Source organism: Epinephelus fuscoguttatus, linkage group LG17, assembly GCF_011397635.1.
Source record: "Epinephelus fuscoguttatus linkage group LG17, E.fuscoguttatus.final_Chr_v1".
NCBI lineage: Eukaryota > Metazoa > Chordata > Actinopteri > Perciformes > Serranidae > Epinephelus > Epinephelus fuscoguttatus.
The window spans coordinates 19,625,764-19,652,614 of NC_064768.1; the positions used below are offsets into that span (position 1 = coordinate 19,625,764).

General features: G+C 44.6%; 1 protein-coding gene across 5 annotated transcripts in view; it reads left to right on the forward strand.

The window, feature by feature from the left end:
• The window catches only part of ash1l (ash1 (absent, small, or homeotic)-like (Drosophila)), a 41,539-nt gene that overhangs the window by 3,300 nt on the left and 11,388 nt on the right, over positions 1–26,851 (forward strand). For 3 of the 5 annotated variants that reach the window (XM_049601758.1, XM_049601761.1, XM_049601759.1), the window contains exons 3-18: positions 880–1,682; positions 2,495–6,914; positions 12,000–12,666; positions 12,831–13,004; positions 13,142–13,236; positions 16,658–16,731; positions 16,889–16,934; positions 17,180–17,288; positions 19,085–19,291; positions 19,502–19,648; positions 23,795–23,903; positions 24,012–24,161; positions 24,747–24,814; positions 24,932–25,098; positions 25,251–25,403; positions 25,593–25,647. In XM_049601758.1, coding sequence (XP_049457715.1) covers positions 1,074–1,682; positions 2,495–6,914; positions 12,000–12,666; positions 12,831–13,004; positions 13,142–13,236; positions 16,658–16,731; positions 16,889–16,934; positions 17,180–17,288; positions 19,085–19,291; positions 19,502–19,648; positions 23,795–23,903; positions 24,012–24,161; positions 24,747–24,814; positions 24,932–25,098; positions 25,251–25,403; positions 25,593–25,647 — 7,250 coding nt within the window. In that variant the 5' untranslated portion in view covers positions 880–1,073. The remainder of the gene's footprint in view (positions 1–879; positions 1,683–2,494; positions 6,915–11,999; positions 12,667–12,830; positions 13,005–13,141; positions 13,237–16,657; positions 16,732–16,888; positions 16,935–17,179; positions 17,289–19,084; positions 19,292–19,501; positions 19,649–23,794; positions 23,904–24,011; positions 24,162–24,746; positions 24,815–24,931; positions 25,099–25,250; positions 25,404–25,592; positions 25,648–26,851) is intronic. The other 2 variants (XM_049601760.1, XM_049601762.1) reach the window with 1 other exon arrangement.

Genomic DNA, 26,851 nt, shown 5'->3' on the forward strand with positions numbered 1-26,851 from the left:
GTCGACTTGTATGACTTTCCTCAGGCTCCATTAAGTGGCTCCTTTAGTGCTCTCCACTAATGTAGGGCGCAGAGAAACCGCCGGCACGTTGACGCTCTATCACTCACTCTCAGTTGCTGCTGGCGAAGGCTGGGAAAGGCGGCCGGATCCTCTGTCTACTCCCAGAGGGCCCAATGTGCTGAGGTCACAGTTCTGAATTGCCTCCAAATGACTTCACCCAGAGAAAGCACCTGCTTGGGGGCGAATCCGCATTAAATCACTCAGTGGCCATGGGGAGCTGTAGACAACTTCATTGAATTGGGCTGCCCTCTAAGGAGCACAATTAAGAAACATGCTGCTCTCTGCTGCTGCTGTGCTAACATAGGGTATAAGCACTTTGCCACCATCACAGGCACCTGTTTTCATGGCAGCTAATGAGGAGACTTAAGGGATTGCTCACTTGGCATCTTATCCTGTAACACCTCGGAAAGATGTGGCAGCAGTGTGGGATTAAGTATTGACTCTAGATCTTATGGGCTTTGTAGTTCTCAGGTGGACAATTCAGAGTCCTTGAGCTTAAGGTTACATTTCACAGGTAGGAGATCCTTGGTTGTGTAAATAGGTCACAGATTGTTATAGGCTGTGAGGACGAACACACCATAAAAAGTCACCCAGACAGGATGAAGGACGGCCTCTAACCAAATAGATGATAAAAATGGTTGCCCTCGTCTGCTTTCCACCATCATTCATAGGACATTTTATACTTCTCTGTTGCAGGGCGCTATTTAAAACTGTCAATGTTTGGTTGATGTTCTGTGTTGTGGTGACTAATGTGAAATTTCCCCCCTCCACCCTCCCTTTCCTTCTTTCTCCTTGCTACACCTGTCTTTACTTCAACAGTTGAAGGACGGAGAGAGAGGGCTGGACAGCCGAGGAAGGGAGAGAAGCCACCTCAAAACAAGGAGAGCTTCACCCTCACCGTTATCCCCCTCCCCCTTTTCCCCCTTAACCCCTATCCCATCCCCCAGCAAAAACTCTACCTGGTATCCACAACATCCCCTCCCTAGTGGACCTGTACACCCCTTGAAGTTCTGATGGATCAAAAAAATCAAGGAGGAACTGCAACTCCACCCCCTCTCCTCTCAGGTGCACCTTCAGGGGAGCGAGAGAAGGAGGGAGGGGGTGGAAAGAAAGAAGAAGAGGAGGAGAAGAAGAGAGACAGAGAGAAGGAAGGAACCGCCACTGCCTCTGCAGGTGCAGGAGGGGCAGGAGCAAATGGGCCAGGAGGCGCTGGCGGTGACCAGTCCCATTTCTCCATTAAAGAGAGCAGCTTGTCTGAGGGCAATGTCAAACTTAAGATTGGCCTTCAAGCAAAGCGCATGAAGAAGCCTCCTAAGATCTTGGAAAATTACGTGTGCCGACCAGCCTTCAGGGCCACTGTGAGGCATACGGGGCGTGGAGGTGGCGGCACTCGTGGAAACCGTGCAGCGGCTACAGGTGATGGGGCAGGCATTCAGAGCCAGAGTCCTTCACATGGCAGGGAAAAGGATAAGGAGAAGAGTCCCAGTGTCAACAGACCTGCCTCATCATCTTCATCAACCCCCTCTGCTAAAGCACCGACGCCACCTCCTCCTGCTCCTCCTCCTGCCAGCACTACCACCCTGTCACCCTCCCAAGTGAATGGGAGCGCTCCGGCAAAAAGGGTAAGAAGGGATAACACTCGATTTATGTATTTTGATTCAGCAATTGATTCACACTCTGCCAAAAGTAAACATTCAGTGTTGACATCCAGCATGTCCACTATATTAATTTTGTGTACATACTTGTGTTTACTTCCTTAAAATGTTATTGGTCAGTGGTCAGTAAGGCAGCGGTCCACGAAAAGGTTTCCGTAGTAATTACCATGTTATTGCACAGATAAAGAGCAGAGCATAAATTCTTCTTTAGTTTTCTTTGTTTTCTCTGTTGGCCTGTCTCTATTCATCATGCACCGCCCCCTCCAATCTCCCTCCGTCTGTGTTGTCTATCCTCTGTCTCTGCACGGCCATGTCCTCTCCACCCCCCTCCCCTACATGACCCCCTCTCTAGCTCTCCCTCTCTGTCCCCAATCTGACCCTGATAAGTGTTATTGAGTTGAGTGTAACTTCCCCCCTGGGCATGGCTGGGGAGCAGCAGACAGAAAATCTTATCAATGGATTGCAGTGTGTAAAGGGGTATTGAAACCTGTTTCTGATTGATAGTTTGTACTTTTCACTGGGGTCATAGATGTGTTGGGTTCAGGGGCGCTGGTGCCATAGCAGCTCTCCATTTTGCCACTTTTCTTTCAAATTTGTCATTAGATATCAGCATATGACTTTAGTACAGTACTTGAAAATGTGTATAGTTGTTTAGAAAAAAAACAATATATGCATCAATGTCATTAAGAGATTGGACAATGTATTTCTTAAGTTACCACCTATGATTAACTTCCCATCTCTTTTTCTATTTTTTTTTTTTTTTTTTTTTTTTTTTTTAGCAGGGATCACCAAAGATGGATTGCAAGTCTGATACAAAGCCAGACATGAAAGCAGCTACCGCCACATCTGAGAGACCCCTTAACCTTCACCGCCCTCCACCAGACAGCAAAACACATCCCCCTGGGAAAAAAACACCAACTCCACAACCCAACGCCCGGACATCTTCACCTTCCCCACCACTCCCCACATCAAAAGAACCCAGCTTTGAAGCTGTTAAACCTCCTCAATACACCTACAGCACTGAAAGTCAGAGAGAGAAGGACAAGGGTGGTCAAAATTGGGGAGCACCCACAGTCACCGAGAAATTAGCTCAACTCATAGCGACTTGCCCTCCATCAAAGACCCCTAAGCCAGCCAAACCTGCAAAGACTGACCCCGCTCCTCCTCTCCCAAGCTCAGGCTTCATGGCCCCAACAGCCAAGCAACGAGACAGGGCTATGGCCAATAGGAACACATATTCAAGAATGGTACACCTTTCTCCACCACCTCCTGTGTCACGACCACCTGGTCGGCCCTATGGATCCAGGAACAAGGACAGTTTTATGGAAAATTCACCTCCCCTGACACCACTGAGGAAGGAGGATGTAGAGGGGCCTGAGAAAGCTAGTAGCAGCAGCGGTAACAGCATCAGCAACAGCAGTAATCGCAGCAGCAGCCCAGGACTCACCTGTGGCAATAACCGCCTGTCAGCCATGTCAAAGGACAGCAACAGCGACAACAGCAACAGTAGCATTTCTAAACCACAGTCACGTCCAGCTCACTGCCTACCCCACACCACATCTTCACCATCTTGTCCCATTTCTTCATCCTCCAGCGCTTCAGCTGAGCAGAGGACAGTGAGTGCAGTGAGTCACCTGGGCTCCCCTGCTCCCTCACAAGGACACCATGCACGAGAGAGTCCTGCGTTGGCAGAGGAAAGCAGTGCAAGTGAGAGGGAGCAGGACAGTGACGGCCCCAGAGACTTAACCAAGTGCCCTCCTCCAACAGGATCAGGAAAACCAGAAGGGAAAGACAAGGGGGCTACTAATCAGTCACTGCGAGTTGAAAGAGGGAAGAGCTCTAGTCCAAGTAAGCGCAGTCCAAATCGGGATAGTAGTCGACCTGCTCGGACTAGCAGTCCCCCTGAGCCTGTAAGACAAAGGGCACCTTCTTCACCAGAGCCAGATGGGGATGAAAGCCCACCAACGCCTCTAAGAGATGATTCTCCTGATTCATCCATAGACTCTCCAGCAGAGCAGGACAGCAAACCCCTTAAAAAACGCAGGGGCAGGAAACCTCGCTGGACCCGTGTTATGAACAAGGTACAGGGTCAAAGAGCAGGTCAGGACAGTCCCTTTGAGCAGAGCAAAACCACCATGCCTTTATCTTCAAGTTTGGACACACCGTCACCGCTGGTTAAAAGACCTGTGGGCAGGCCTCCCAACCCAAATAAGGTCAAACCAAATCCTGTGCCACAAAGTCCAGCGTCACAGCTCTTCCCATCCCAGCCTAAGAAGAGGGGGAGGCCAAAGTCCAAAATGCCAAGGCTTGACGCTCCGGCCCGTGGGTGCCTTCCTAATAAGCTGGCTCCCTCCAAGGTCTTTTCATCTTTACTGAAGTCCAAAGAAGAGCAGGACCCCCCTGTTCTTCACCCAGAGGTGGACCTGAACCCCCCTAAACCTATGCCTAGAAAACGTGGACGCCCCAAGCGCCTTCCTCCTACCTTACCCCAGGAGGGTCAGCCTCCCACGTTGGCACCAGAGTCAGGGGACATGGGAGACAAGCGGTTCCGCAGCAAAGGAAATGGGCAGCTTATCATGAAAACTATTATAGGCAAGATCAATAAGATGAAAAGTATGAAACGAAAGCGTATTCTCAGTCAAATCTTGTTAGGCCCAAGACCAGAAGACACCCCTAAATGTACCACCAGTGGGATGGTTGGCTCTGTTGAAGCTGCGACCCAATCATTGTCCTCCTTGGCTGCTTCATTTGGAGGAAAACTAGGGCCACAAATTAATGTAAGTAAAAAGGGCACAATATACATGGGTAAGAGAAGAGGCCGGAAACCAAAATCGGCTAATGCCACAGCTTCAACACCACCACCAGAACCCTTTCTATCTCCAAACACCACTTCCCCTCTTCATCATCATCAATCACAGTCCCAGCAACAGCACCAGCTCTCCTCTTCAGAGGTCTTTCCCTCCCCCTCCCTGTCACAGTCTAGTGGAGGCCACAGTCCCATCAGCGATGCCAGCTTTGTGGAGCCAGGCTCAGTGCACTTTGCAGGTCACTCTCACTATTCTAACTCCCATCATGGCCACAACACGTTCTCCTTCCCTCCCCCAACTTTTTCAGCTCCTAATCCTCGCAACCCAGGGTTGGGCTCAATGTCATCATCTACGGCCACAGCAGCTTCCCAGAAAAAGTCATCTTGCCGTGGATATCATCACCACCACCATCATTACAGGCAGCACTACCATTATCATAAGCTTTCCCCTCCTAGGCCGCTCCATCCCACCTCCCCTGCCCCCCTGAGTGAGCTAAAAGAGGCCACTCCGTCACCAGTTAGTGAGTCACATAGTGAGGAGACAGTGCCCAGTGACAGTGGTATAGGAACGGACAATAACAGCACCTCTGACCGGGGTGAGAAAGCCGGAGGTGCGGGAGGCTTGGGTGCAATTGGTATTCCACCGGGGATGGGCAGTGGATTATTAATGCCCGGGGTCATTGGTTCAGCTATGGGTCCAGGGGTGGGGCTTAATTCCAGAGGCAGGCGGCGTCACTCTGCTGTGCTTATGGAGCATCCCTCACCCTCTCCATCACCTCACGGGGCACGGTCATCACCTGATCCCAGGAGACCTCACCCAGCAGCTCCCGCCTCCTCCTTAATAGGACACAAAGAGAAACATAAGCACAAGTGCAAACGCCGCAGCCATGGGTGCCCCGGCTATGACAAGCTAAAGAGACAGAAAAGGAAACGCAAGAAGAAGTACTTGCAGCTGCGCTCCCGACGGCATGACCCTGACTTTCTTGCTGAGCTGGATGAGATAGTTATGAGACTGAGTGAAATACGGATAGCACACCGTACCACAGGGCTCAGGCTCGGCAGTGGAATAGGCATAGCAGCAGGAACAAGTAGAGTGCCAGGAGTGGGGAGCAGGGCCACTGGTGGCATAGGAGGCACAGGTGGCCCTCCTCCACATCACTATGTCCACAGAGACCTCCTGCCTACAATCTTCAGGGTTAACTTTGGCAGCTTCTACTCCCATCCTGCATACTCCTGTGATCCATTGCACTATGTTCGTAAACCAGACATGAAGAAGAAGCGGGGGCGCCCTCCCAAACTGAGGGAGTCCATGTCTGAGGTTCCCTTTGTACCTGGGCTTGGATTCCCACTCTCCAGTGGAGGCTTCTACCACCCCTCCTACAGCGTTCCCTACTCCTCTGGGCCCCTGGGCTTGGGCTATTACAGAGGCTATCCTCCAGCTAGCGCTCTGTATCCCCACCCACACCACCAGTCGCCCCACACAGCCCCATCCCACCACTCTCACCATTCACCATCTTTTCCCCCTCCTCCCCCCACATCTTACATGCATCACCACCACCCTTCACATCTCCTGCTGAACCCCTCTAAATTTCACAAGAAAAAACATAAGCTGCTTAGGCAGGAGTACCTGGGAGGAGGAAGGTCCCCTGTCCTGTATCCACCTATGTCCTCTGAGCTTTCCTTTAATTGGCATCACAAACACAAACACAGACACAAACACAGAGAGCGCTGTGCTGAGGAGGACAGAGAGGAAGCACCAAGAGGAGGATCGGGTAGCCGGGCTAGTACAGGGATTTCTGACAGTGCAGCATCAGGGAAAGGGGAGCGAGCTGGCAGTTTAGGAATGGCAGAGTCTTTACAACGATGCCGCTTTGGACGAGACACCTCCAGCGCCGGCGCCAGCAAGCAAGCCGCCTCCACTTCTGCCAACTCCCCTTCTTCATCCTCATCCTCATCTGCAGAAAGGTACAAGCGCAAAGAGACCTCCATGTCCTGTCTAGGCCCCTCCAGGCTTTCACTAGGTAGCAACTCAAAAGGTCACCACCCAGTGGAGTCCTGGTTCAGGATGGGCAGCTCCAAGGCAGACTACTCTAAACTTTCACGGGGTCATGTGGCACCTGGCCAGGGTCCGTTTTCTGATGGACGGGCTGAAGATCCAGCTGGCTGCTCGGACAGCGAGGATGAGGAGCCTCTCACCCCCACGGAGGATGTAGAGCCTGGAGCCCATGATTCTCCAAACCTTACAAATCTGTTTGCCTCTGCTCTCACCCGTACGACGCTGAAGAGTGGCAGGAACAGAAAGCCTGAGGTAGTCACAGAGAGCTCCAGCTTCTCCCGCATGGACCGGCCGTTAAGGAAGGACCGCTCAACATCAGCAGAAAGGAGAGAGATAGGTAAGTCTAATTTTGTTGAGTCAAATTGTAAAGGGATCTATATGAGTGGGCTGCCTACAGCAGAGCATGCACTGATACTGTAGGTTACAACAGCATCTGCTTAGTTCATTCAGAATAAAAAAGGCTATAGTAACCAATAACAATGGCAGCTGGGAGCTATATGCATTTTATGTGCCTATTAATTGCATTGAATCCCTTATAATTCATTTAGCCTTTATACGCTTGAGTGTGATGAGATATTCAGTGCAGAAAATCTTTTGACCCAAATTAAATTTGACATTGTTAAAGGTTATTGGAGTCAATTGTGCACCAAATTCTTGTTCCAAAAATAGTTCTGTGCATGCAGTTGTATCAAGAATCCTGTGGCTGAATATGATTGGCTGATGTCTGATGAGCTTTATGGCTTGGCACAGTCACGGTGAAACTGGCACAGTGTGCAATCAATTAGATCCCGCACTGATTCCAGGACTATGTATTTGGGCAATAACCATTTCAGACATTGCCATATGGCACAGCAAGTAGGCTCTCAAATCTTGCTTGATCTGTGCTCAGTGAAGCCTGCATATCTCCTGAAAATCCTTCATAGTGCTGAGGAGTAGTGTAGTGGTTACAGCTGGAACCATCCATACCTCAGTCATGGTTAGATCAAACAACAAAATTATGTGTTCTGTCTTTGCAGTTCTCTCAGCTGTCTCCCATCTGTACAAAGAAAATACTGAGTGGAACGGGCCACTTATTTTAGTGAAAAAAAGTCCCCTTGAAAGATGGTGACATCCCCTGTGTGTACACTTTCTGACATTTGGTAGCTCTTACTAGTGGTTACGGGCTTGGCAAAAAAAGCATATGTAATGACTTAAACTGGCTCCTCTGTGAGTGTGGATGGCCGCAGTTGGCCACAGTTGATATAGCATTCCTGCCAGAGCAAAAGGGGTGGAGTGTTTTGTTAACATGCTATATTTAGTAGACATTTCCCTCAAAAGCCCACAGTGTGAGGCCTAGTCCTGTTCTTCAGTACACCCAGCACCTGTACTGAGCTAATGCTGCTGATGTAAGACACATCGCCTTAGTGATGGTCTCCATCAGTGTGACTCCGCATGCCCCCTGACTGAGACTACTGTGCCTGTGTGTCTGTGTGTGAGCACTGCTGGGCTAGGTGTTTTTGTTTGTGTGCATGTAAGTAAGAGAGGTGGGAAGCTGTAAGGTCCCCATTGAGGTAGCATGATGCAGTTCAAACCATGCCAGGGTAATCCTGGATTAGAGCTCAGGACTCAGGGTCAACCAGCGGTCGCAGACTGTGAAGGTAGAGGAGGCCAAGGGTGGGGACCGGGCTGGCACACATGACAAGTGGGAACTGATGGAAGTAGATGGATGCATACTGACAGAAGGACTGCAAGGGAGACAAAAGATAAAGTGTAGCATGAAAGTGCGGGTGTGAAAAGGTATGTATGTTAGGACTTTAAATGACTTTCCAAGTCACAAAAGAAAATGCAAATAAATATTTGTTTCCATCACCCACTGTTAAAGATAGTTGAAATGAAAATAATTTTGTATCATATTCACTGAAACTGTCCCAATATTCTGAAAGAAATACATGAGACAGTCTGTAAAATCATGTCACTCCTCCCCTCCTACAGCCTCAAATGGCATTCACTAGAATCAGAATGCACCGCTGTCAGCAGCAACCAATCAAAGCCCAGGGTCTCTAGCTGCTGTCAGTCGCTCCGTCAACTGCTGTCAAACAAGGCACTGCTGATCATATATGGCTGGTTTTGAAACAGATCAAGAAATATGAATCAATTCTCACTGATATGAATCAATGAGAACGTTTGTGACCTGGCTGTCATGTTGGATACAGTCGACTAAAGTGCCCACCAGCTGGACCAACTTTCTCACTTTACAGCCAAACAGTACACTAAAATATGTTTCTGAAAACATTTAAGGCAAGAAATAGGCAATGCTGTAACAGAATCGTGATTCATATTTGATCAGCGCTGCCTGTTTTGACTGCAGTTCACAGAGCGACTGACAGTCAGGTTAGAGACTCCTTGGCTCCGATTGGTTGCTGCTGACCGTGGCGTAGGAGGGGAGGAGTGACAAGATTTCACAGACTGTCTTGTGTACTTCTTTCAGAATATAGTGACAGTGAGAAAGTTGGGCTGGTGGGCAGTGCTTGCTCACAAACTTGCTCCTTTTACACTTATACAGTACATTAAAATATGTTTCTAAAAACATTTGAGGTGGGAAATAGACCATGCAGTAACGGGATCGTGGTTCATATTTGATCAGTGCTGCCTAGTTTGACAGTTTGACCGAAGTTTACAAGCAACGATTGACATGATTGACAGCTGATTTAGAGACTCTTCGGCTCTGATTTTTTGTTTTTGTTCACATGAACTTAGGCTATGATAAATGCTACAAGACAATAGAGTAGGCAGAGGAGTATGATAGTGATAGTTTCAGAGAATACAAAAAAGTTATTTTTTCATAAAAGTTACCATCTTCAGCTTCACATAAGCCATATTATGCCTGCATGACAACCTGCACCAGACCATGCAAGGTAACCCATCATGACCACATGCCAAGCTGTTCATACAACACAGGTGGTGGGGCAGTGGTCATGCAATGGTTAAAACTGTTGTCCACTCTGATAAGTTAGTTAATCAGTCAATCCCCTTTGACCCTCTCTTACCCTCTGACTTGGGTCACGTGTGGGCTCACTGATCTCGCTGTGTCTAGTCTTTATGGGTCATGGGGTAACCCTCTTTCATTGATCCTTGCCCCATGGTTGAAACATAATGATGCTTCTGATAGACGTATGTTGGTAGTGCAGTAACTAGTTCCTAGTGTAGTAAAGATGTATTAATTTAAATAATTATCATTTTTAATGAATAACTGAATAATGAATAGCCTTTCTGTAACTTTTCCACTGTAGGTCAATGTTAAGACAGATTTGCAATATGAATAAATGATAGAATTTCTGTTTAAAATCAAATTCCATTAAAAAATTAAACATACTTTTTGTAAACTTTTTAATACATGTCGAAAAGTGTGAAAGAATGAGGAGCAGGATTTAGGAACAACACGTCTTTATTCTCCAACAGAAAGAGTATGAAGAAGTCAAAGGTAAATTAATGGAGGATAAGTGAAATTAAGTCATATAAGTGGGGGGGGGGGGGTATTCAAGGTTCTTGGAAGACATGGGTGAGTGTGAGACAAATGAAAAGATGTAGAAGAGGGTTTTCTAAGGTCAGTCAAGGAGAGGAAGGAGGGAGAGGGTGAGGAAGTCAGGATGACGAGGCACAGGAGAACAATCTTAATGAGGAGAAAAGACAAGAAGAGGAGAGGAAGATGTGTGGGAAGTGAAGCAGAGTCTTGTAACGTCAAAAGATGAGAAATAGGAAAGGGAAAGTGTGAAAGATGAGGGTGAAATATGAGTTTAAGGATAATGTAAAAGAGGAAAGAGATTTGAAGGAAGACGCACAATTGGAAAATGATATAAAGTGTCAGGAGGAGAGTCAGAGAAAATATGGAGCAGTTGAGGGACGGTGAATAAATGAAGAAACTACTCTATGTACTATCACTCTACGGCCACTTTTACCATTGAATTCTTGTTACAAATATCACCTTGGTAGGGATAACGTCAACATTTATGCTGTGTAAGCCAAGTACTTGTTGCTAGAGGAGTAAAGCAGTGTCAAACAAATCTTTCTGTTGACTCCAGGTGTCTTGGTGGCTTCCACATTGTCACAAAAGCAGGGCTCTTCCTGTATAATGTATCACAAGGCGGCCACCTACGTCAGATTTCGCCCCCCCTCCAGCTTTCGACAAAAGGCTCTTATTCATAACTGGAACAGCTGTGTTACACCAGTGTGGTGGCACTGTGTTGTAATCAGCACAAAGCACTGGGAAAGGTGTTGCCAAAACAGTGAAAGGAAGAAAAGAGCCATCTGATTTTTCCTGGACTGGTCCTGGCCCTATAAATGTGAAAAACAGCTGATGAGGTCATTATTCGTCTCAGACGAACAGATTTATATTGTCAGGTGTCGGGGTGGGAATCTCCAGACACCTCACAATTCGATTTGATTATGATTCAGAGGGTAACGATTTGATCATAAAACGATAATTGATGCATCACAGTGCATCAAAATGTTTGATTTCAACACGTTATTTTTCTCTTTTTTAAAAAAAAAAATATAGCATACGAAATTATTGGTGATCTATAATTGAATAAACAGATTATTTTACTTGTATACAGTGTGGCTCTTGTCCAGGTTCCTTTCCCCTTCAACCTACCTCCATACCCTCAATTTTGAACCAGGGGGTGCCAGTCGGATTGCAACCATCTGCGGATGCTCATGCTTGCCCATTGTGGGATATACATATATATGGGATATACACACGTCTGCATAGCGTCCAGTGTTTGCATAGCCTACTGTAATATTTCCCTTGAAACAGTATGCAATTCATGTTCTGTTCAATAATATGTGGCCCGCATCTTTTTTATTTTAAGAAGTTAACTGCATTGATGAATGCATGAATTTGAAAGCACTGGAAAAAGTTCCAGGACAGGGTATAGGAGTGGAGGAGGTCAGACAGGAACTGGGGGGCAAGACTATGGAGGGATTTGTAGGTGGATGCAGGATTTGACCGGAAGCCAGTGATGTTAGATGAGGGTGGGGTTGGTGTGCCACCCTGGCAGCTGAGTTCTGCACATACAGGAGCCTGTCCAGGGTCTTGTTGGGAACACCAGACAGGACTCCCAAAATATGTTGCTTGTAAATAAGTGTTTGCTTGAGCCAGTTGATGCCACAGTAGATATGCACGTGTGTACACATGCTCAGGATGGTATCACCTCTGCCTGATTTTGAGCCAGGAAAAACCCTAAAAAGTTGAAATTAATAAACATCAGCCAGAGACTGCTTTGTCATTCAGCTCATGCATAGCCACAGTATCACCCAGTTTGTTGACTGTCTCATCTTTTCTAAAGCCACTTACAAATGCTAGGAATTGCTTAAAATGTGTGTTCTGTGCTTTAATACTTAGTGCAACATATGTAGTATCAATTTTTTCGTCTCCTTTGACTAGGCTCATCAGGTGTCCAGACAAGAGGTGTTGCCCTCTCGCCCCCTGAAGGGCCTGAGGGATCTGTACACAACCGGCAGCAGCACCATCACCAACCTTCACTGTTTCACTCCCACGGCTCCGCTTCTTCCTCCTGCCTCTCCCCCTCTCAGGACTGTTGCCTGGATGCCTCTCTGCCCCACCACTCCCATCGGGCACAGCCATCCAAACACAGCCTGCACCATGTCAACAAAATCCTGCGTGCCAAGAAGCTGCAGAGACAGGCTCGTACAGGGAACAACGTAGTGAAGAAGAGGGGCCCTGGACGTCCCAGGAAACACCCGCTACCCTCCCCACCGCCATCCCCTCCGCCAGTGGTTGAGTTGAATCAGACCCGGCACAGGGACAGAGGGACAGAACGGCCAGCAGGGGGCCGAGGGTGGGAGGGGGACACTGTGACAGATGCTATAGAGTCGGTAGTCCAGGGCCAGCGCAGAAAAGGCCAGAAGAGAAAGCACTGGGACGGAGATGGGGATGAGGAAGAAGAGGAGGAAGAAGAGGATGGGGAGGTAGAAGAGACTGAGGAGCGATTGCCAGACAGAGAGGAGAACCTGGGCAACCTGGTAGCAAGGTCCAGAGCTGGGACTGGAAGAAGCTGGCTTACCCAGGACGAACTCCAGCACTTTCGTGGGTAAGCAGTCTTTCACCACACTGTTGCACATTAACCTTCATACCTGAAAATCTCAGCTATGGCACACTGACAAACATTTACAGTGAGTACTAATGTTAGGATTCATATAAAGGAACATTTATTAAATACAGTCGCCACTAGAAATCAAGTCATTCTATTTTTAGCTCAATGGAAAGCAAACCAGATGGCCACAGCTCCCCAGAACGCCCCAGCACTGTCTCCAGGGAACAAGCTCCGCCCATACCCATAACCAGCCAACGGGAGAAGAGAGCAGCCAGACCTCCAAAGAAGAAGTTTCAGAAGGCGGGACTTTACTCTGATGTGTACAAGACTGAAGAGTGAGTTGCAAAGAAATCTTAAACTAAATCTTCTGATATTGATGTTTACTTTAGAAGTCAGTGCCCCATATACAGCTTCTCTGGAGTGCTTGTGATCTGCCTCTTATATCATATCATTTCTGTACCAATCCCTGTAGCCCCCGAAGTCAGCTCCTGCAGCTAAAGAAAGAGAAGCTTGAATACATACCTGGGGAACATGAATATGGATTGTTCCCAGCTCCTATACATGTTGGTAAGTCTCAAATTGAAATCACTTTTTTTGCACTGCACCCTGTACTTTTTTATTTAAACAGGCAGTTACTACCAAATGAACTGAACAGTCTTTTAAAACACTACCAATTTAAGATATTTATGTTTTCTGGTTTTGTAAAAGGTTTAAAGACACCAGTCATGTTTCTATATGCAGAGGTAATACATTGGCCTGTCTCATGAGGTTGGATTAGTCCAGGCTCCCTGTGCATCCTTAAAAAGTCTTACAAGGCATTGAATCCATTAATCTAAAAATAAGGTCTCTATTGGTATAAAAATGCAGACCTGCCAACCTGTACGCATTTTGCGTACCAGGCACACATTTTGACATCAAAGTACGCTGGTACGATTTGATGCTCTAAAAGTACGCATATCACTCGATCGCGCATTTCGCTATGCACACCCTCCCATTCACGGCTGACTAAGAAAGATGCGCTTGATTCAGTTCCATCCAGTTAGACAGTACACTGTCGCCCTCACCGTCAAGATAGATGAACCCTCTTCGCCCACACCTCTGGGTAGTCCTCAGTGATGACTCTATCAATTCAAACAACGCTGACAGGTAAAATGACGTAAGAAATGCAAAAATTGAGAGCTTTGAGAGCTTCTGTCTGTAAGCAGTTAGCTTCTGTCTGTAAACAGTTAACTTTAGCTTGTGTCTATTAGAGCTAGCTTCTATCTTAGCAGTTAGCTTCTGTCTGTAAACAGTTAACTACAGTCTCATAGCGGTTAGCTTCTGTCTGTTAGCAGTTAGCTCTTATTAGCTCCTCACTGTCAGCTCAGACCGGAGTTACCGTGTGTTCAGTCCGGTAGACGGTAGCACCTTCTCACGCTCGTTTAAGAAATCTCACTCCACCACCGAGTCCTTTTTTATTTATTTTTTTACGCCCTCTAGTGTGTTCACTCGTGTGTGTGTGTGTGTGTGTGTGTGTGTGTGTGTGTGTGTGTGTGTGTGTGTGTGTGTGTGCGGGCACGTGTGTGTGCGCGCCCAACGGGGCCAAACTCCGCCGTGCGCGATACAGAGAGCAGGGGAGGATTGTAAACGCGCGACCATGTAGAGACAGAAATGACACGCGGTCTGTAAATAAGATAAATAACATAAGGCTATTTAGTTTGTTTAATAAAAGGACAAGGTATAGACCTGTTCTATAGGAAAGGTTACCTTAAGTGACTTCTCTGTGTTCTGGCACTATATAGAAAATAAAATTAAATAAAATTAACTTGACCTTCAAGGGGGGGCAGGGCGAGGTGCCCCCCTAATAAAATGGTAGGGCAAACACTGAAGTAAATAGTTTCAAAGTCGCCTGTCGTTGATACATTGCTGGTGAGAATTGTACCAAGGTAAGCAAATTGCAGACAAATTTACATTCAACTGTGTTATGAAACCATGTGCCCTGCCTGAATAACTATAACACACTTATGATAAAAAGACTCTTTGTTTGATGAGTCTGCTGAATTTCTATAAGAAAAAAACAAGGCAATAAGAAGAGAGTAGTTCTAATAGGTGTCGTACTACACAAGAACATGATGAGGAATGCTAATGTAATGCACTTGTCTATGATCTATTATCTATTTCTGTATGAAATTGCATGAAAATAGGATTTCGCCATTTGATGTTTCAAAATTTTCTCGGGGGAGAACCCCCCGAATCCCACTTGAAATCTTTCTTTTTGTTACAACAGGACATAATACTGTATTTTTTAAGCAGATGATCAATGCTACCATCAGATTGATGAAATTGACCTTGATCTGTGCCATAAAACAAATATTGGGCGTCTATGGACGTATGTGGGGCTTAGGCATATAGATATGAATATGTAAACGTACGCTCGTTTCTTCTGTTTGCCACATGTGCATATTGACTTTTATGGTAAAAAAAAAACAAACAAAAAAACAAAAAAGTGCCGCCGTGTCCGCATATGTTCATGACCACGCACAAATGTCTGGTAAGGTGGTACTCATAACCTTTCTTCAAGGTTGGCAGGTCTGAAAATGTCTTAAATCCATCTTTCAAAAATCCTTTAAAAGCCCAGACATGGGAAGTAGGATTTCACGAATGTCAGGGTTCCCACGGTCATGGAAAACCTGGAAAAATCATAACAATTGACAACCACATTTTTCAGGCCTGGAAAAGTCATAGAGTCAGAATCATTGAAAGTTTTTGAAAAGCAGTAAAATTTTGTTGTGTATAATGAAATTGTTACAATAATCTCCTGTGGATGACCTTCCTTGTAATGTAACATAATGCCAAATTAATTATCTGTAGCTGTCAACGTAATGTAACTAATTAGTGTAGATGTGCGACAGCGTTTTTTTTTACAATCATGTATATTTGGTCATTTGTCTGTAAGCCAGCTAGCTGAAATTATGTTTGATTAGAGTTTGAATCCAATATGTTGGAATAACGCTTGGCAGGTAGGGGGGGAAAAAATCTTTATTTTGGGTCCTTGAAATGTCATGGAAAAGCTTGGTGTTTTTCAAATGTTGTATTGTAAACTGTCAAATAACTGGCAACATCTACTTTTTAAAAATAATCTACCAATTCCTCTCGCATTAACGCCACGCAGATCAGGACAGTGGATCAAACCACAATCATATTATCCATGCTTTGATAGCTTGCTGTCACTGTACCCTGGATGACCCAGGGAGTGCAAATTCAATGAAAAATTGGCTGTTTCATCAAGATCCTGTGGCATGTCTGAAACCGGTACAAGGCAATGCATATGAGGCTCAATGTATATTATGCAAAGAAAAATTTCAAACTCGGCACGATGGGAATCATGGCAGTGAAATCCCACATGCAGAGTGAGAAACACAGAATCACCAAGAAAACCTGCCAACAAATGGCAGGTACTTCCTATTTCTGTTGTACCCTCATCTCCACCATGAGATAAAAAAAGTCATTTTTCTGTTAAAATAAACATTTGGGCAAAAGTAAAGTAATTGATGTCAGTTCATGTTTTTTTCCTACAATTTTTAGTGTAAAAATGGACTCAAATGTCATTCTGAGAGACATTATAAAAGTCTTAGAAGTTCTTACTATTTATTTGCTTTAAGTAACCCTGTAGTCAGTTTTTCAGTCTAAAATCCACAACGGCTCTTTGTACTTCAGTTCCCCAGGGCCTCTGGGGTCACTTATCAAAACTATCCAGATTACTCAGTAAACCTGTTTCTAGGAACATGACTCTTCCCTTTTCAGTCACTACAGGCCTGTATTTTCAGCTATGATGAGATGAAACACACAAAATGTTTCATCAAGACGTCGAACTTCTCATTTTAATAGCGTCTGTGAATATAAATGTGATTTATATATATGACTGTGTACGTGTAAAAGTTGCTTCCATCTTCTTTTAGGTTTCAGTTACATTTTCTCCTCCCAAATTTCCCCTGCTTTGTTTATTCAGGGAAGTACCTGAGACAGAAGCGCATTGATTTCCAGTTGCCTTATGACATCCTATGGCTGTGGAAACACGATCAGGTAATCAATCATCAATAAGTGTTAGTAGGGTTTTCCTGTGCTTACACTAAACTACTAACAGATAGTTTCAAAAGATACAGTCCCCTTAGTGTCCCACATAATTATTTGTTTCTGTTTTTTACCTCTTTGTGTTAACTGTTCTGTTTTTGTGTTTCAGCTTTACAAGAGGCCGGATGTCCCCCTTTATAAAAAGATCAGATCAAGTGAGTGTCCGGCTTTGTTCCAGTGATTAAACCATAGTGTAATTTGTAGCCTGATCAGTTTGTGTGCTTGCATATATTTGTTTCAGTATGTTGGTTGCTTTGACTGTTGTAGTCCTTTTCATCAATTACATGCATTGTTTGTAAAACAGAAATTAAAAATGCTCAATGCTCCCACTGCTGGTCACAATTTATGACAGTGTTAATAACTGTAAATGTAAAACGGTAATCCCCCATTTGTGTCACAGATGTCTATGTGGATGTGAAGCCTCTCTCTGGTTATGAAACAACTACATGCAACTGTAAACCTCGTGAAGACTCGAATGAAAAGGGATGCATGGATGACTGCCTGAACAGGTAAAGACAATTCGCAGCACATAGTGGCGGCTTTAAGCAGGTTTTCCATTGGAAATCTGATTATATGTCAAAAGTCAACACTCAGGTTTAGTCAAATGTTTGCTTAGGAATGTTGCATATATTTGTTAACCCTGCGAGGCATAAGCCTGGAGGGGATCATGCATTTGGCTGTGTGTGTGCATGCATGAGTGACTGTATCTGTCTGGCTAATCTCACATACTACTGGACCAATCAGCCTAATATCTTGTGTGCACATAGATGACTGTATGCTCAAGGAGCTCTTGTGGTTGCAGTGATTTACAATTGTCGAAAAACCTGTGTTGGTGACTGTTTTATACCATCATTAGCCCCTTCCACACTGCCTGTTCAAGGTGGAAATATCACACCCTTATGCCCCCTCGCCGTGCTGTATATGAAGTACATCTGTGGAATGGGGGGCAGAGCGTCTCGCCTTTAAGCCGCCATGGGTGGTACTAACAGCGTCTGTATAAACACAACAACCCACAGGACAGGATCCGGGAGATTTAAAAAGTAGTTGTTAGCAGTTAACGGCTAACTTGTAGAAGACTGACAGCTGCCGTAAATGTCCGCAAATTGGGAAAACAATAAGGTCCGGGAGTCCTTTTACTCCAAGCAGAGGATGAGATCAGCTGGCATGTAACAGAGATGGTGAATGATTGTTATTTCCATGTTATACCACTGTTATTGTTGATAAAGGGCTACTATTATGTATGTTTTATGTCATGTTAAGGCTGAAGCTGTTGTATTACGTCACGCCTGCCACACCTCTTTTGATTCTGTGATGCTGGCATGGTGTCTGTTATCACACACTGGAGCGGCATGATGCCATTGTTGTTTAGTTCTGTGTAAAAATGCAAAGGCGGCATCAGGAAGGAACTATGTAGCAGGCCTGTAATACAATCTCTGTGTAAAAAGGGCTTTTGAAAGCTGACTCCTCTCTCCTCTTAACCAGCTGGTAGGAGCCCCAAGTCTTTTCAAAAATCAGCTTGGCTAAAAACAACAAGCCTTACCATCTGTTGCAGGCCACATTTTGGCCTTCATTGTGGCTTAAAAACTCACATCCATAGAAAAGTTTAGTCTCATTTGGAACTGAAGCATCTGCAGATTAATTCAATACCCAATATATGTTGATCCACTAATCTAAGGCACAATATGAGATGAACAAATCCTTATTTTTATTTTCCTTGCGGCCATCTTGACTGTAAGGGAGCCGGTAGGGACAATTTCACTGTGCGCAGCTCTCTGCAGTACAGCTGCAATCTGGTTTTCTTTTGCACAACTTCATACCACAGTGAGCGTTTTCAGAACTGGAGCGATTTGCCTGCCAGATTTTGTAGACTTACAGATTTTGTTGATTTGGTCGTTTTTCCTTGACGTGTGCTTTTATCTTAGTTACATGATTTCTTTTTTTTTGTCTCTTTTAATGGTGTTTATTGTTATTTCCTATTGTGTTGTGCTGTTGCATGCAGCCAACATTAATTCTGTTAAAAGTCCAAAAATGGTATGGATCAAAGATTTGTGGCTGTGTTTTTAGTCGTTAAAATTACATTCATCCTCATCATTATATCGTATCATCTGAAATGTGCTGCTTTACGTCTGCTGTATAATTACAAGAATTGTCTAGAGTGGCCGCAGTCAGCTCAGGCAGCCAGAACGTGGCTGCCTGACAGAGTCCTGCACTCTACTGAGTGCCTTTTCGTAGTTTATTTAGTAATTAAGCAAAGCATCATGTTGTTAAAAGCCTGCCTCATTTAATATTTTTTTAATTTCCCTAGGATGAGTTTTGCTGAATGCTCTCCCAGCACCTGTCCATCTGGTGACAAGTGTGACAACCAGCACATCCAGAGACATGAGTGGGTTCAGTGTCTGGAGCGATTCCGTGCTGAGGGCAAAGGCTGGGGAATCCGCACCAAGGAATCACTCCGCTCTGGACAGTTTATCATCGAGTACCTGGGAGAGGTGGTCAGCGAACAGGAGTTTAGGTGAGACCATTGCGTCACTAATTATGCAAGAAATCCTTGTTGGTTGGCAGACGTGCCCCAGAAAGTGTGTGAATAGGAGATGATTTAGAATATTCTGCATCTGTGTTTCTGCCCGTTTCACTTCCTCATTTCAGGAATTTATCTTGACCTAATTAAATTAATGAAACCTCTCTTTTAATCTTCCACTCTTGCTCTTTTACCGAATTCCAGGAGCCGTATGATGGAGCAGTACTTCTCCCACAGTGGCCACTACTGTCTGAACCTGGATAGCGGCATGGTGATCGACAGCTACAGAATGGGCAATGAGGCACGCTTCATAAACCACAGCTGTGAACCCAACTGTGAGATGCAGAAGTGGTGGGTGTCATGGCAGCTTTAAACCAGTTCCCTCCTGATGTCCTTGTGGTGCTTTTGGGTTCTCACCAAAGCACAGATTTGGCTAAGCCTTTTCGGGCACGAACATGAGCAGTTGCCACGAGCCGTTAAGGACGGATAATTGAGCCAGACCTGGCATAAACTGCTTTAGTTTGACTGTGATGGCAAAGAAGCATACTGCAGGAAACTAAAAAAATATAAAATATGACTTTCTCCATTTTGGTTTATGATATTTTCTCAAAGGAGAACACGGGACACCTGTAGATAAGTAGAATAGTATTGGTATCACTATGTATTCCGTGCATGTGTGCACAAGCCAAACAAAACGCAGACCCGCTCATGTAAAACCAGCCCCATAGTTCTACTGGAGGTCTAAAACTCCACAGGGAACCTTTAAGGACTGTTAGGTATATCAACAGAGTGGATTAAAGAGGCAATGTTAAACAAGTGAAGCTGAGAGTCTTGCTGGATGGCTGTGAGAGGAGAGTGGGAGAGGCTGATTGGAAAATGTTCCAGCTTGATAATTCAGTATTTTGTTTTCTAAATGCTTCCGTCCCTTATGGTTAACGAACTGGAAAATACCAGCCTATTACCTAAATAGTTTCAGTTAATTGCTATCTGCTTGTGTGCCTGATGGCTCTCGTGGGTTGGGTAATTTCTTACTCACTCTGTAAGAGGCAAACTGATTGTAGTGAAATTACCAGAAAGGAGAGGAAGATATTCAGCATAGAAATAATCATTTTGTTATCAGATATCAAGGGTTTCAGTGTAAGTAACCACACAGTATTATGAAGCTTGTAGCATAAATCACTGTGTGTGTGCAGTTTAATGCTCTTAAATACAAGCTTGTTTGTAGTGGTTTTAGGTTTTCTTATGATGGCAGAAAGTTTTAGTCATATTTAAAAGTTTTATTACAGATACAAACCACTTAAACCTAAGTAGCCACAGTGTTGTATGTTCGCCAATATTGGGTTGCTCTTGTTTGGGTTATCTTACACGCGCTCTAAAAGGGACACGTGTAGCAGGTGCACTTCATTGTAAATGAGAAAGCTCTGCCTTGAAACCCCAACCTTATTAATGTGGTTGTGCGGTGGTAATCTGATGAGATCACCTCAGTCAGTCTCTGCCAGTGTTCAGAGACCTAAATGGCTTAAAGGCCCTGCACCACGCCAAAACAATTCACTGGTTTCCTGAGGGATTGTTCTCACAGCATGGCTAAATCCGTTGCAGTTGGAGACCTGGCTGAGGAGGCCTCCCTGTGCCTGACTTTTTTAAGTGAGACCGATCGGGATTTTGTCTTAGATGTGGTTTGCCTGTATATGGTGAATGGGCAACATGTGTCACCAGTTTAGAGCATTTGAGTGATTGTTTACATGCACACTAATATGCAAGTATTATTCTGAATATAACTAATCATGTAAACAGCATATTCTGAGGCCTTATTACAAATAAGAGCTGGGCTAATGGATGATGCCATCGTCCATTGCTGATCGGTGTTAGTCATCGACCCCTGAGCTTAACATTGTGACCTAAAAATCCCGCCCCCGTTAACGCCAACACCGGGGCGTGGGTTTGTTGTGGTGCTAATGGCATTCATTGCATGCTTAAAAAGAAACATTTCTGATTTATCTACCAGATGAGCTGTAGGCTGTTGTATGGGCAAAATGGTACCATTGTTAGTGATCAAGTTTGTCGCTGCCATCGTGAAGATTTACCACCCTCACTGATCAGTATCTGCTCAGCCAACTGTCATTTATCTTCTATTCACTGGAACATTAATATGGGTTTCTGTGGGCTCAGCGTTAGATACGGAAATGGATGGAGCTTTCTGTTCATAGCCTGCGTTCTTTTTGATCGTATTTGTGCACGTTTTCTGGAAGCTAACAGATATGGATTTGATGGCGCAGTAGCACTGGAGATCATAGAGATACTACCGTAGGAGTGGACAAAGACTTTTTAAAAAAAAAAAAAACATGTAATGGAACGAATTGGTAATATATAACAATAAATAGTAAAAATAGTTAAAAGAATTCTCCATCCACATGTTGGGCTGTATTCAATGGCTGTGCTTTTTTTTTTTTTTTTTTTAGTTTTTAATGCTTTATTAACATATTAGCAATCATACAAAAATCAATGGCCGCGCTTCTACAATGGTGCCTCCGTTTAAAGGTACAGTATTACGACCTCCTCCACTGTTGCCTTGTTTGATGTTGTGTTTAACTTTTGACTCTGCCCTCTACTGCCAACTGTTGGCTGTATCCATGCTGTCATAAAGGACACATGGAAGTATGAGGGCAGAGGGTCGGTGGGTTAATTAACCCTCACCCCCCTCCAACAACGATATTGTCCATAATGATATTGTCATTGTCATATGCCAATTCGATAGACATCGCTCAGCCTTATTCCAACTGTAGCGTTTTCTGATTAAATATTCGGGTTTTAGGAGCATTCTTTCGACATGTTAACAACAAATTTGGAGTATGCATCTCAGTTGGGTTTTTGTTTGCGACACATGGCTTCTTGCTTCTTGTTTACAGTCAGCTCTGTGCCTTGTACACAAACCATTTGCAGGGCTGGAATAAAGATGCATGCCCCAAAGACAAGCCTGCATATCTGGCTGGAAGTAGAAACTCACCCACCTTTAAACATTAGGAAAGACTTAGATTTCAACAGGTTTTTGACAACAACAGGTTATGCGCAGTATCCCAGCGTCGACCTTTTCAAGAAGGTGATTGAAGGAATGAAAACGGGAGGCTGTATTTGACAGTTATACAAGTGAGCTGCTGGTGGAAAACTGGAAAAATCCTATTTTGGAGCAAAGAAGTAAAATACAGCGGCACAAGCACAAGCGGCTCCAGCCGTTCTCCCTCTACATGTTTTGACATGCATTTTACGTTAATCGGAGTATGCACACCTGCATGTAAACGGGAATAGCAGTCATTGTTATTAGCCATGTAAACAGCTGAGTAAGAATATTGTGTTTTTTAGAGTAAGGGCAAAACCCGGGATATTTTGTACATGTAAACGTTTCCACTGTGGACAGCTAACGACCTCCACAGAGTCAAAAGTGTCAAATCAAACTGTACCCTCTGCCCTCCAGCACAGACCAGCTCATAATCTAGGACACTGGTCGGTGTATGTGTGTATGTGAACTGCTTGTGTGTGTAATGTAGAGTGGCTGGGCTGAAATAAAAGACTGCAAGGATGGAGGATTTTCAGCACAAAGCCTGACGAGTCATCCATCTTGTCACAGAAGAGAGATTACATGGAGCCAGGCCTTAGATACAGCTGTAGTGCCTGAAGACAATGCGCTGAACCAGCTTTTTACCCCTATAGAAGGAATAAATTATCAAGTGGCTGGCAAACAGAATAGTGCGCTTTATTCTTAGAAGAATGGCGAAAAGCTGGAGCGCTGCTTCGTTTGGAGAAGGGGAAAATAGGGAGGACATGTTGAGCGGTTGCCAAATGGAGCAAATGAAAACTGGGCCGGTCCTTTTCACTTTTAGTCCTGAGTTTAAAAAGCCTTAAATGAATTGCCATTTTAACAGGGCTAGTTTAACATTGTTTGAAGTCAAGACAGAAACTTGACTTTAAACTTGACTGAAAGGGAACTGTATCATTTATTTAAACCCATCTTAGACAATGCTCTGCATCTTCTTTCATACATTGTTTCATTGTCATTAGACAGGAAAGCTTGACCTGAAAATGATACCATGTTCCACAAAGTTTGGTTAATTTTTAATGTTCTTTTAAGCGTTCTGGTGCCTGTCACATATTAACACCAGAGGATGAGTTTGGAAGCAGCTGAATATTTATTCTCCATCAATATATTTACCACAATATGATGTAATTCTAAACATTTATCAGTAAAATACCACCTTAAACACTGACTGAAAGATCCAGTAACCTCCTGTCAGCTCACAACACTCCTGATGTCTTGTGCACTAAATTATCTTTCCTCATATCCTTTACCTCTCCTGTCTTTTTAACTTTAATTCGTCATATTCTAAGTAGTTTATTTTTATGTTGTTTATGTAACAAAGTTCCTCATGCTTTGTAATTAACATTAAAATTCATCATGTACACGCTGCCACTCACTGAGCCTCCCTGTGACTTCTCTTGTCTTAGGTCGGTGAATGGGGTGTACAGAATAGGCCTCTTTGCTCTTAAGGACATCACCAGCGGCACTGAGCTCACCTATGACTACAACTTCCATTCTTTCAACACAGAAGAGCAGGTGAAGCACCAGCGACTGTCTTTGACCTCCTAGTGAAATAACAAGTTGCTTTTATTTTTGGCACGACCCTTTTCTCACTTATTACGACTCATTTCTCTCACTCTACAGCAAGTGTGCAAGTGTGGCTCAGAGAGCTGCCGGGGCATCATCGGAGGGAAGAGCCAGCGTATTAACGGCCTGCCCGGGAAGACGGGAGGGACGCGGCGGCTGGGCCGACTCAAGGAGAAGAGGAAGTCCAAACACCAGCTCAAGAAACGGGTGAGTCATCAGTGTACTTAAAAATACTGAGAACTTGTGGTGGTATCAATTCACTCGTAAGACGAGACGCCAACTTTGAGGTACTTGTACATTATCCGAGTTTCCTATTTTTTGCTACATTACACTTCTATTCCACTGCATCTCTTTTACTTAAGTAAAAGATCTGAAGACTTGTACTACCACTGCATACCATAATGTTTTGCTTAAGACTTTCACTAATTGAAAACAATAGCCTTTTGTTATATAGCTGAAGCTATTAAAGTGTGGCAGATGTCTTACTAAATATCAGGTGCAATGTCTATGTAGGGCATGAGTGTGTCTTTGTCTCAGAGGTACTCTTAGTGGGCCATAAGGTGTCTTAAAAAAAGTAACTCAGAATACCTTAAAGGCTGAATGGTTTGACCTAAAATTTATAGTATATAATGGTATTTTTAAAGATATGCTTTCAGCGATGTACATTGTGGTTTTAAGGATGAATCTTATGAAGAAGTTGTCAAATATTGACTGACAAGAGTAACATGTGACCTCTTAAGCTAAGAGGTGCTTGCTATTAAGATGCTGTAATACAACTTTCTTTATCTTCAGGAGGAAGAGTCGAGTGACAGCAACAAGTTTTACCCTCATCTCATGAAGCCCATGTCCAACAGAGAGAGGTACATACTGGCAAACTGACACATAAGCACAATATAGGGGAAGCAGAACTCTAGCTCTTTAGCACATACAGACACTTGCTGTGTTCACACTCCTGTCCTCTTCCTCTCAATCATCAGGAACTTTGTGCTGAGGCACCGGGTGTTTCTCCTGCGGAACTGGGAGAAGATGAGGGAGAAACAGGAGATGCTGAAGAGAGAGGGTGAGAGGGAGAGGGACACCAGCAGCCTGTCTTTGTATACGCGCTGGGGAGGAGTCATCCGAGATGATGGCAACATTAAGTCAGGTGAGTGCACAGCCTCAGAGGTGTGAAGCGGAAGTGATATCAACAGTTAATGTGTGCAGTGATAGGGCAACACTGAAATGTACCATTGAATATAAATGTTAGTGATCTGAAATTAAGTGAAGTTGTGTAAAATGCTCGTGCCCTGTTTCTAGACGTGTTCCTGACGCAGTTCTCGGCCCTGCAGACGTCGCGGTCGGTACGCACACGAAGACTCGCTGCCGCTGAGGAAAACACAGAAGTCACACGCACTGCTCGCCTTGCACACATCTTCAAGGAGATTTGTGACATGATCACCAGCTACAAGGGTTAGTGTCTGTGTCTGATGTATTTATCTATTAAATATTCTCATTAGTGTGACTTCTAGCCTGAGCTGAGGTCTTATCAGGCCTTTGAAACTCATCTGTCCGCACCTCTAATATCCAATATTTACTGAGTGATAAGGCTCTGTGATTGGCAAATGATGATAGGAATGTTTTTCTTCTGTCCTCCCTCAGATTCAGCTGGCCAGACACTTGCTGCTCCGCTGGTGAACCTCCCGTCCAGGAAGAGGTAAGAGTGTGTAAAAGTGCAAACCCGCATTTCATCCATGGTTCATTCATAATGTTTTACTGTTTGTCAGACAGCAGTGTTATCTGCTCTGTCAGTGTACAGCACCCACATACTGTAACAGTTTTATCTTGCGCCACACATTTCAGCCATGACAGCCTGTGCTTTGATTCTTGTCCAGTATTGATAGTAATCACTTTGTGTCAAAACAATAACAGCTCATTAGTTTTCTTTGGCGAGATGGCACTAACACTGTCATGGTTGACCGCCACTGAGCCGCCCTTAAAGTCTCTGTAGACTCAAAGGTTTATAAGCACCAAGGTTTTTGAAATGTTGTTGTTTTTGTGGATGCTGAGACTTACCTAGTTATGGAGTCAGTTTACAGCTGGTATTGTAATGTGTATTGGGTGATACAAGAGGGAGTACTTTGTCTTTTTGTTCACACCTGGCATCAAAATATGTCTTTTCATGCACTGTGTTGAATTGCCGTCGGCAGGGTGGAGAGCGGCTATGGAGACAGTCCTTAAGTGCTGCGTCTAACCTGTGTAACAGCAGCAACAGAAAGTTTGGCTTTTGGGCAGGGAGTTGCATAAGCAAGGACGTCAGCTGAGAATGCGGTCCTTCAGTGTGGCCAGGATACATAAGCATACACACTGCTGAAAAAATGTGACCATATGTGGCCAAATCAGAATGCGGTCTGAGTTGGGGATGGGCATCAATTTTCGAATATCGATAATTGATTGTTAAGGATTTTGATTGATCACAAATAATTTTGCTCGATAGTCGCAGTGTATCCCCTACAATTCTACAGGCCTGGCGAGCCGCTGTGCCTACAAGACCTCCCGCCGGACCTATGCCAGGCAAAAAATGGTAAACAGACGGAGGCTCTCATCACTCTCCAAAGCCTTGGCGGCTTCCCTTGAGGCCTCTGAAAACACTATGCCATTGAAAGATGGAGGTTTCGCTGAAAACTGAAGCCTGTAACCCCTAGCTGGCAACGGTTGTAAACACCCAGGGGTGAACTGCGCATGCGCGCCATTCTTCCTCTTTGGCCTGGAGCGTTGAAGCTCAAAACTGGGACAGCTGCGCTCTCTTGCGGCGACAGTCTGCACTGCACTCTTTTGTTTTCTCTCTTTTGAAATACTCACTTATCAATTAATCGATAATTGATGGTTAATTTTTTGATGATGGAATAATGAATTTTGAT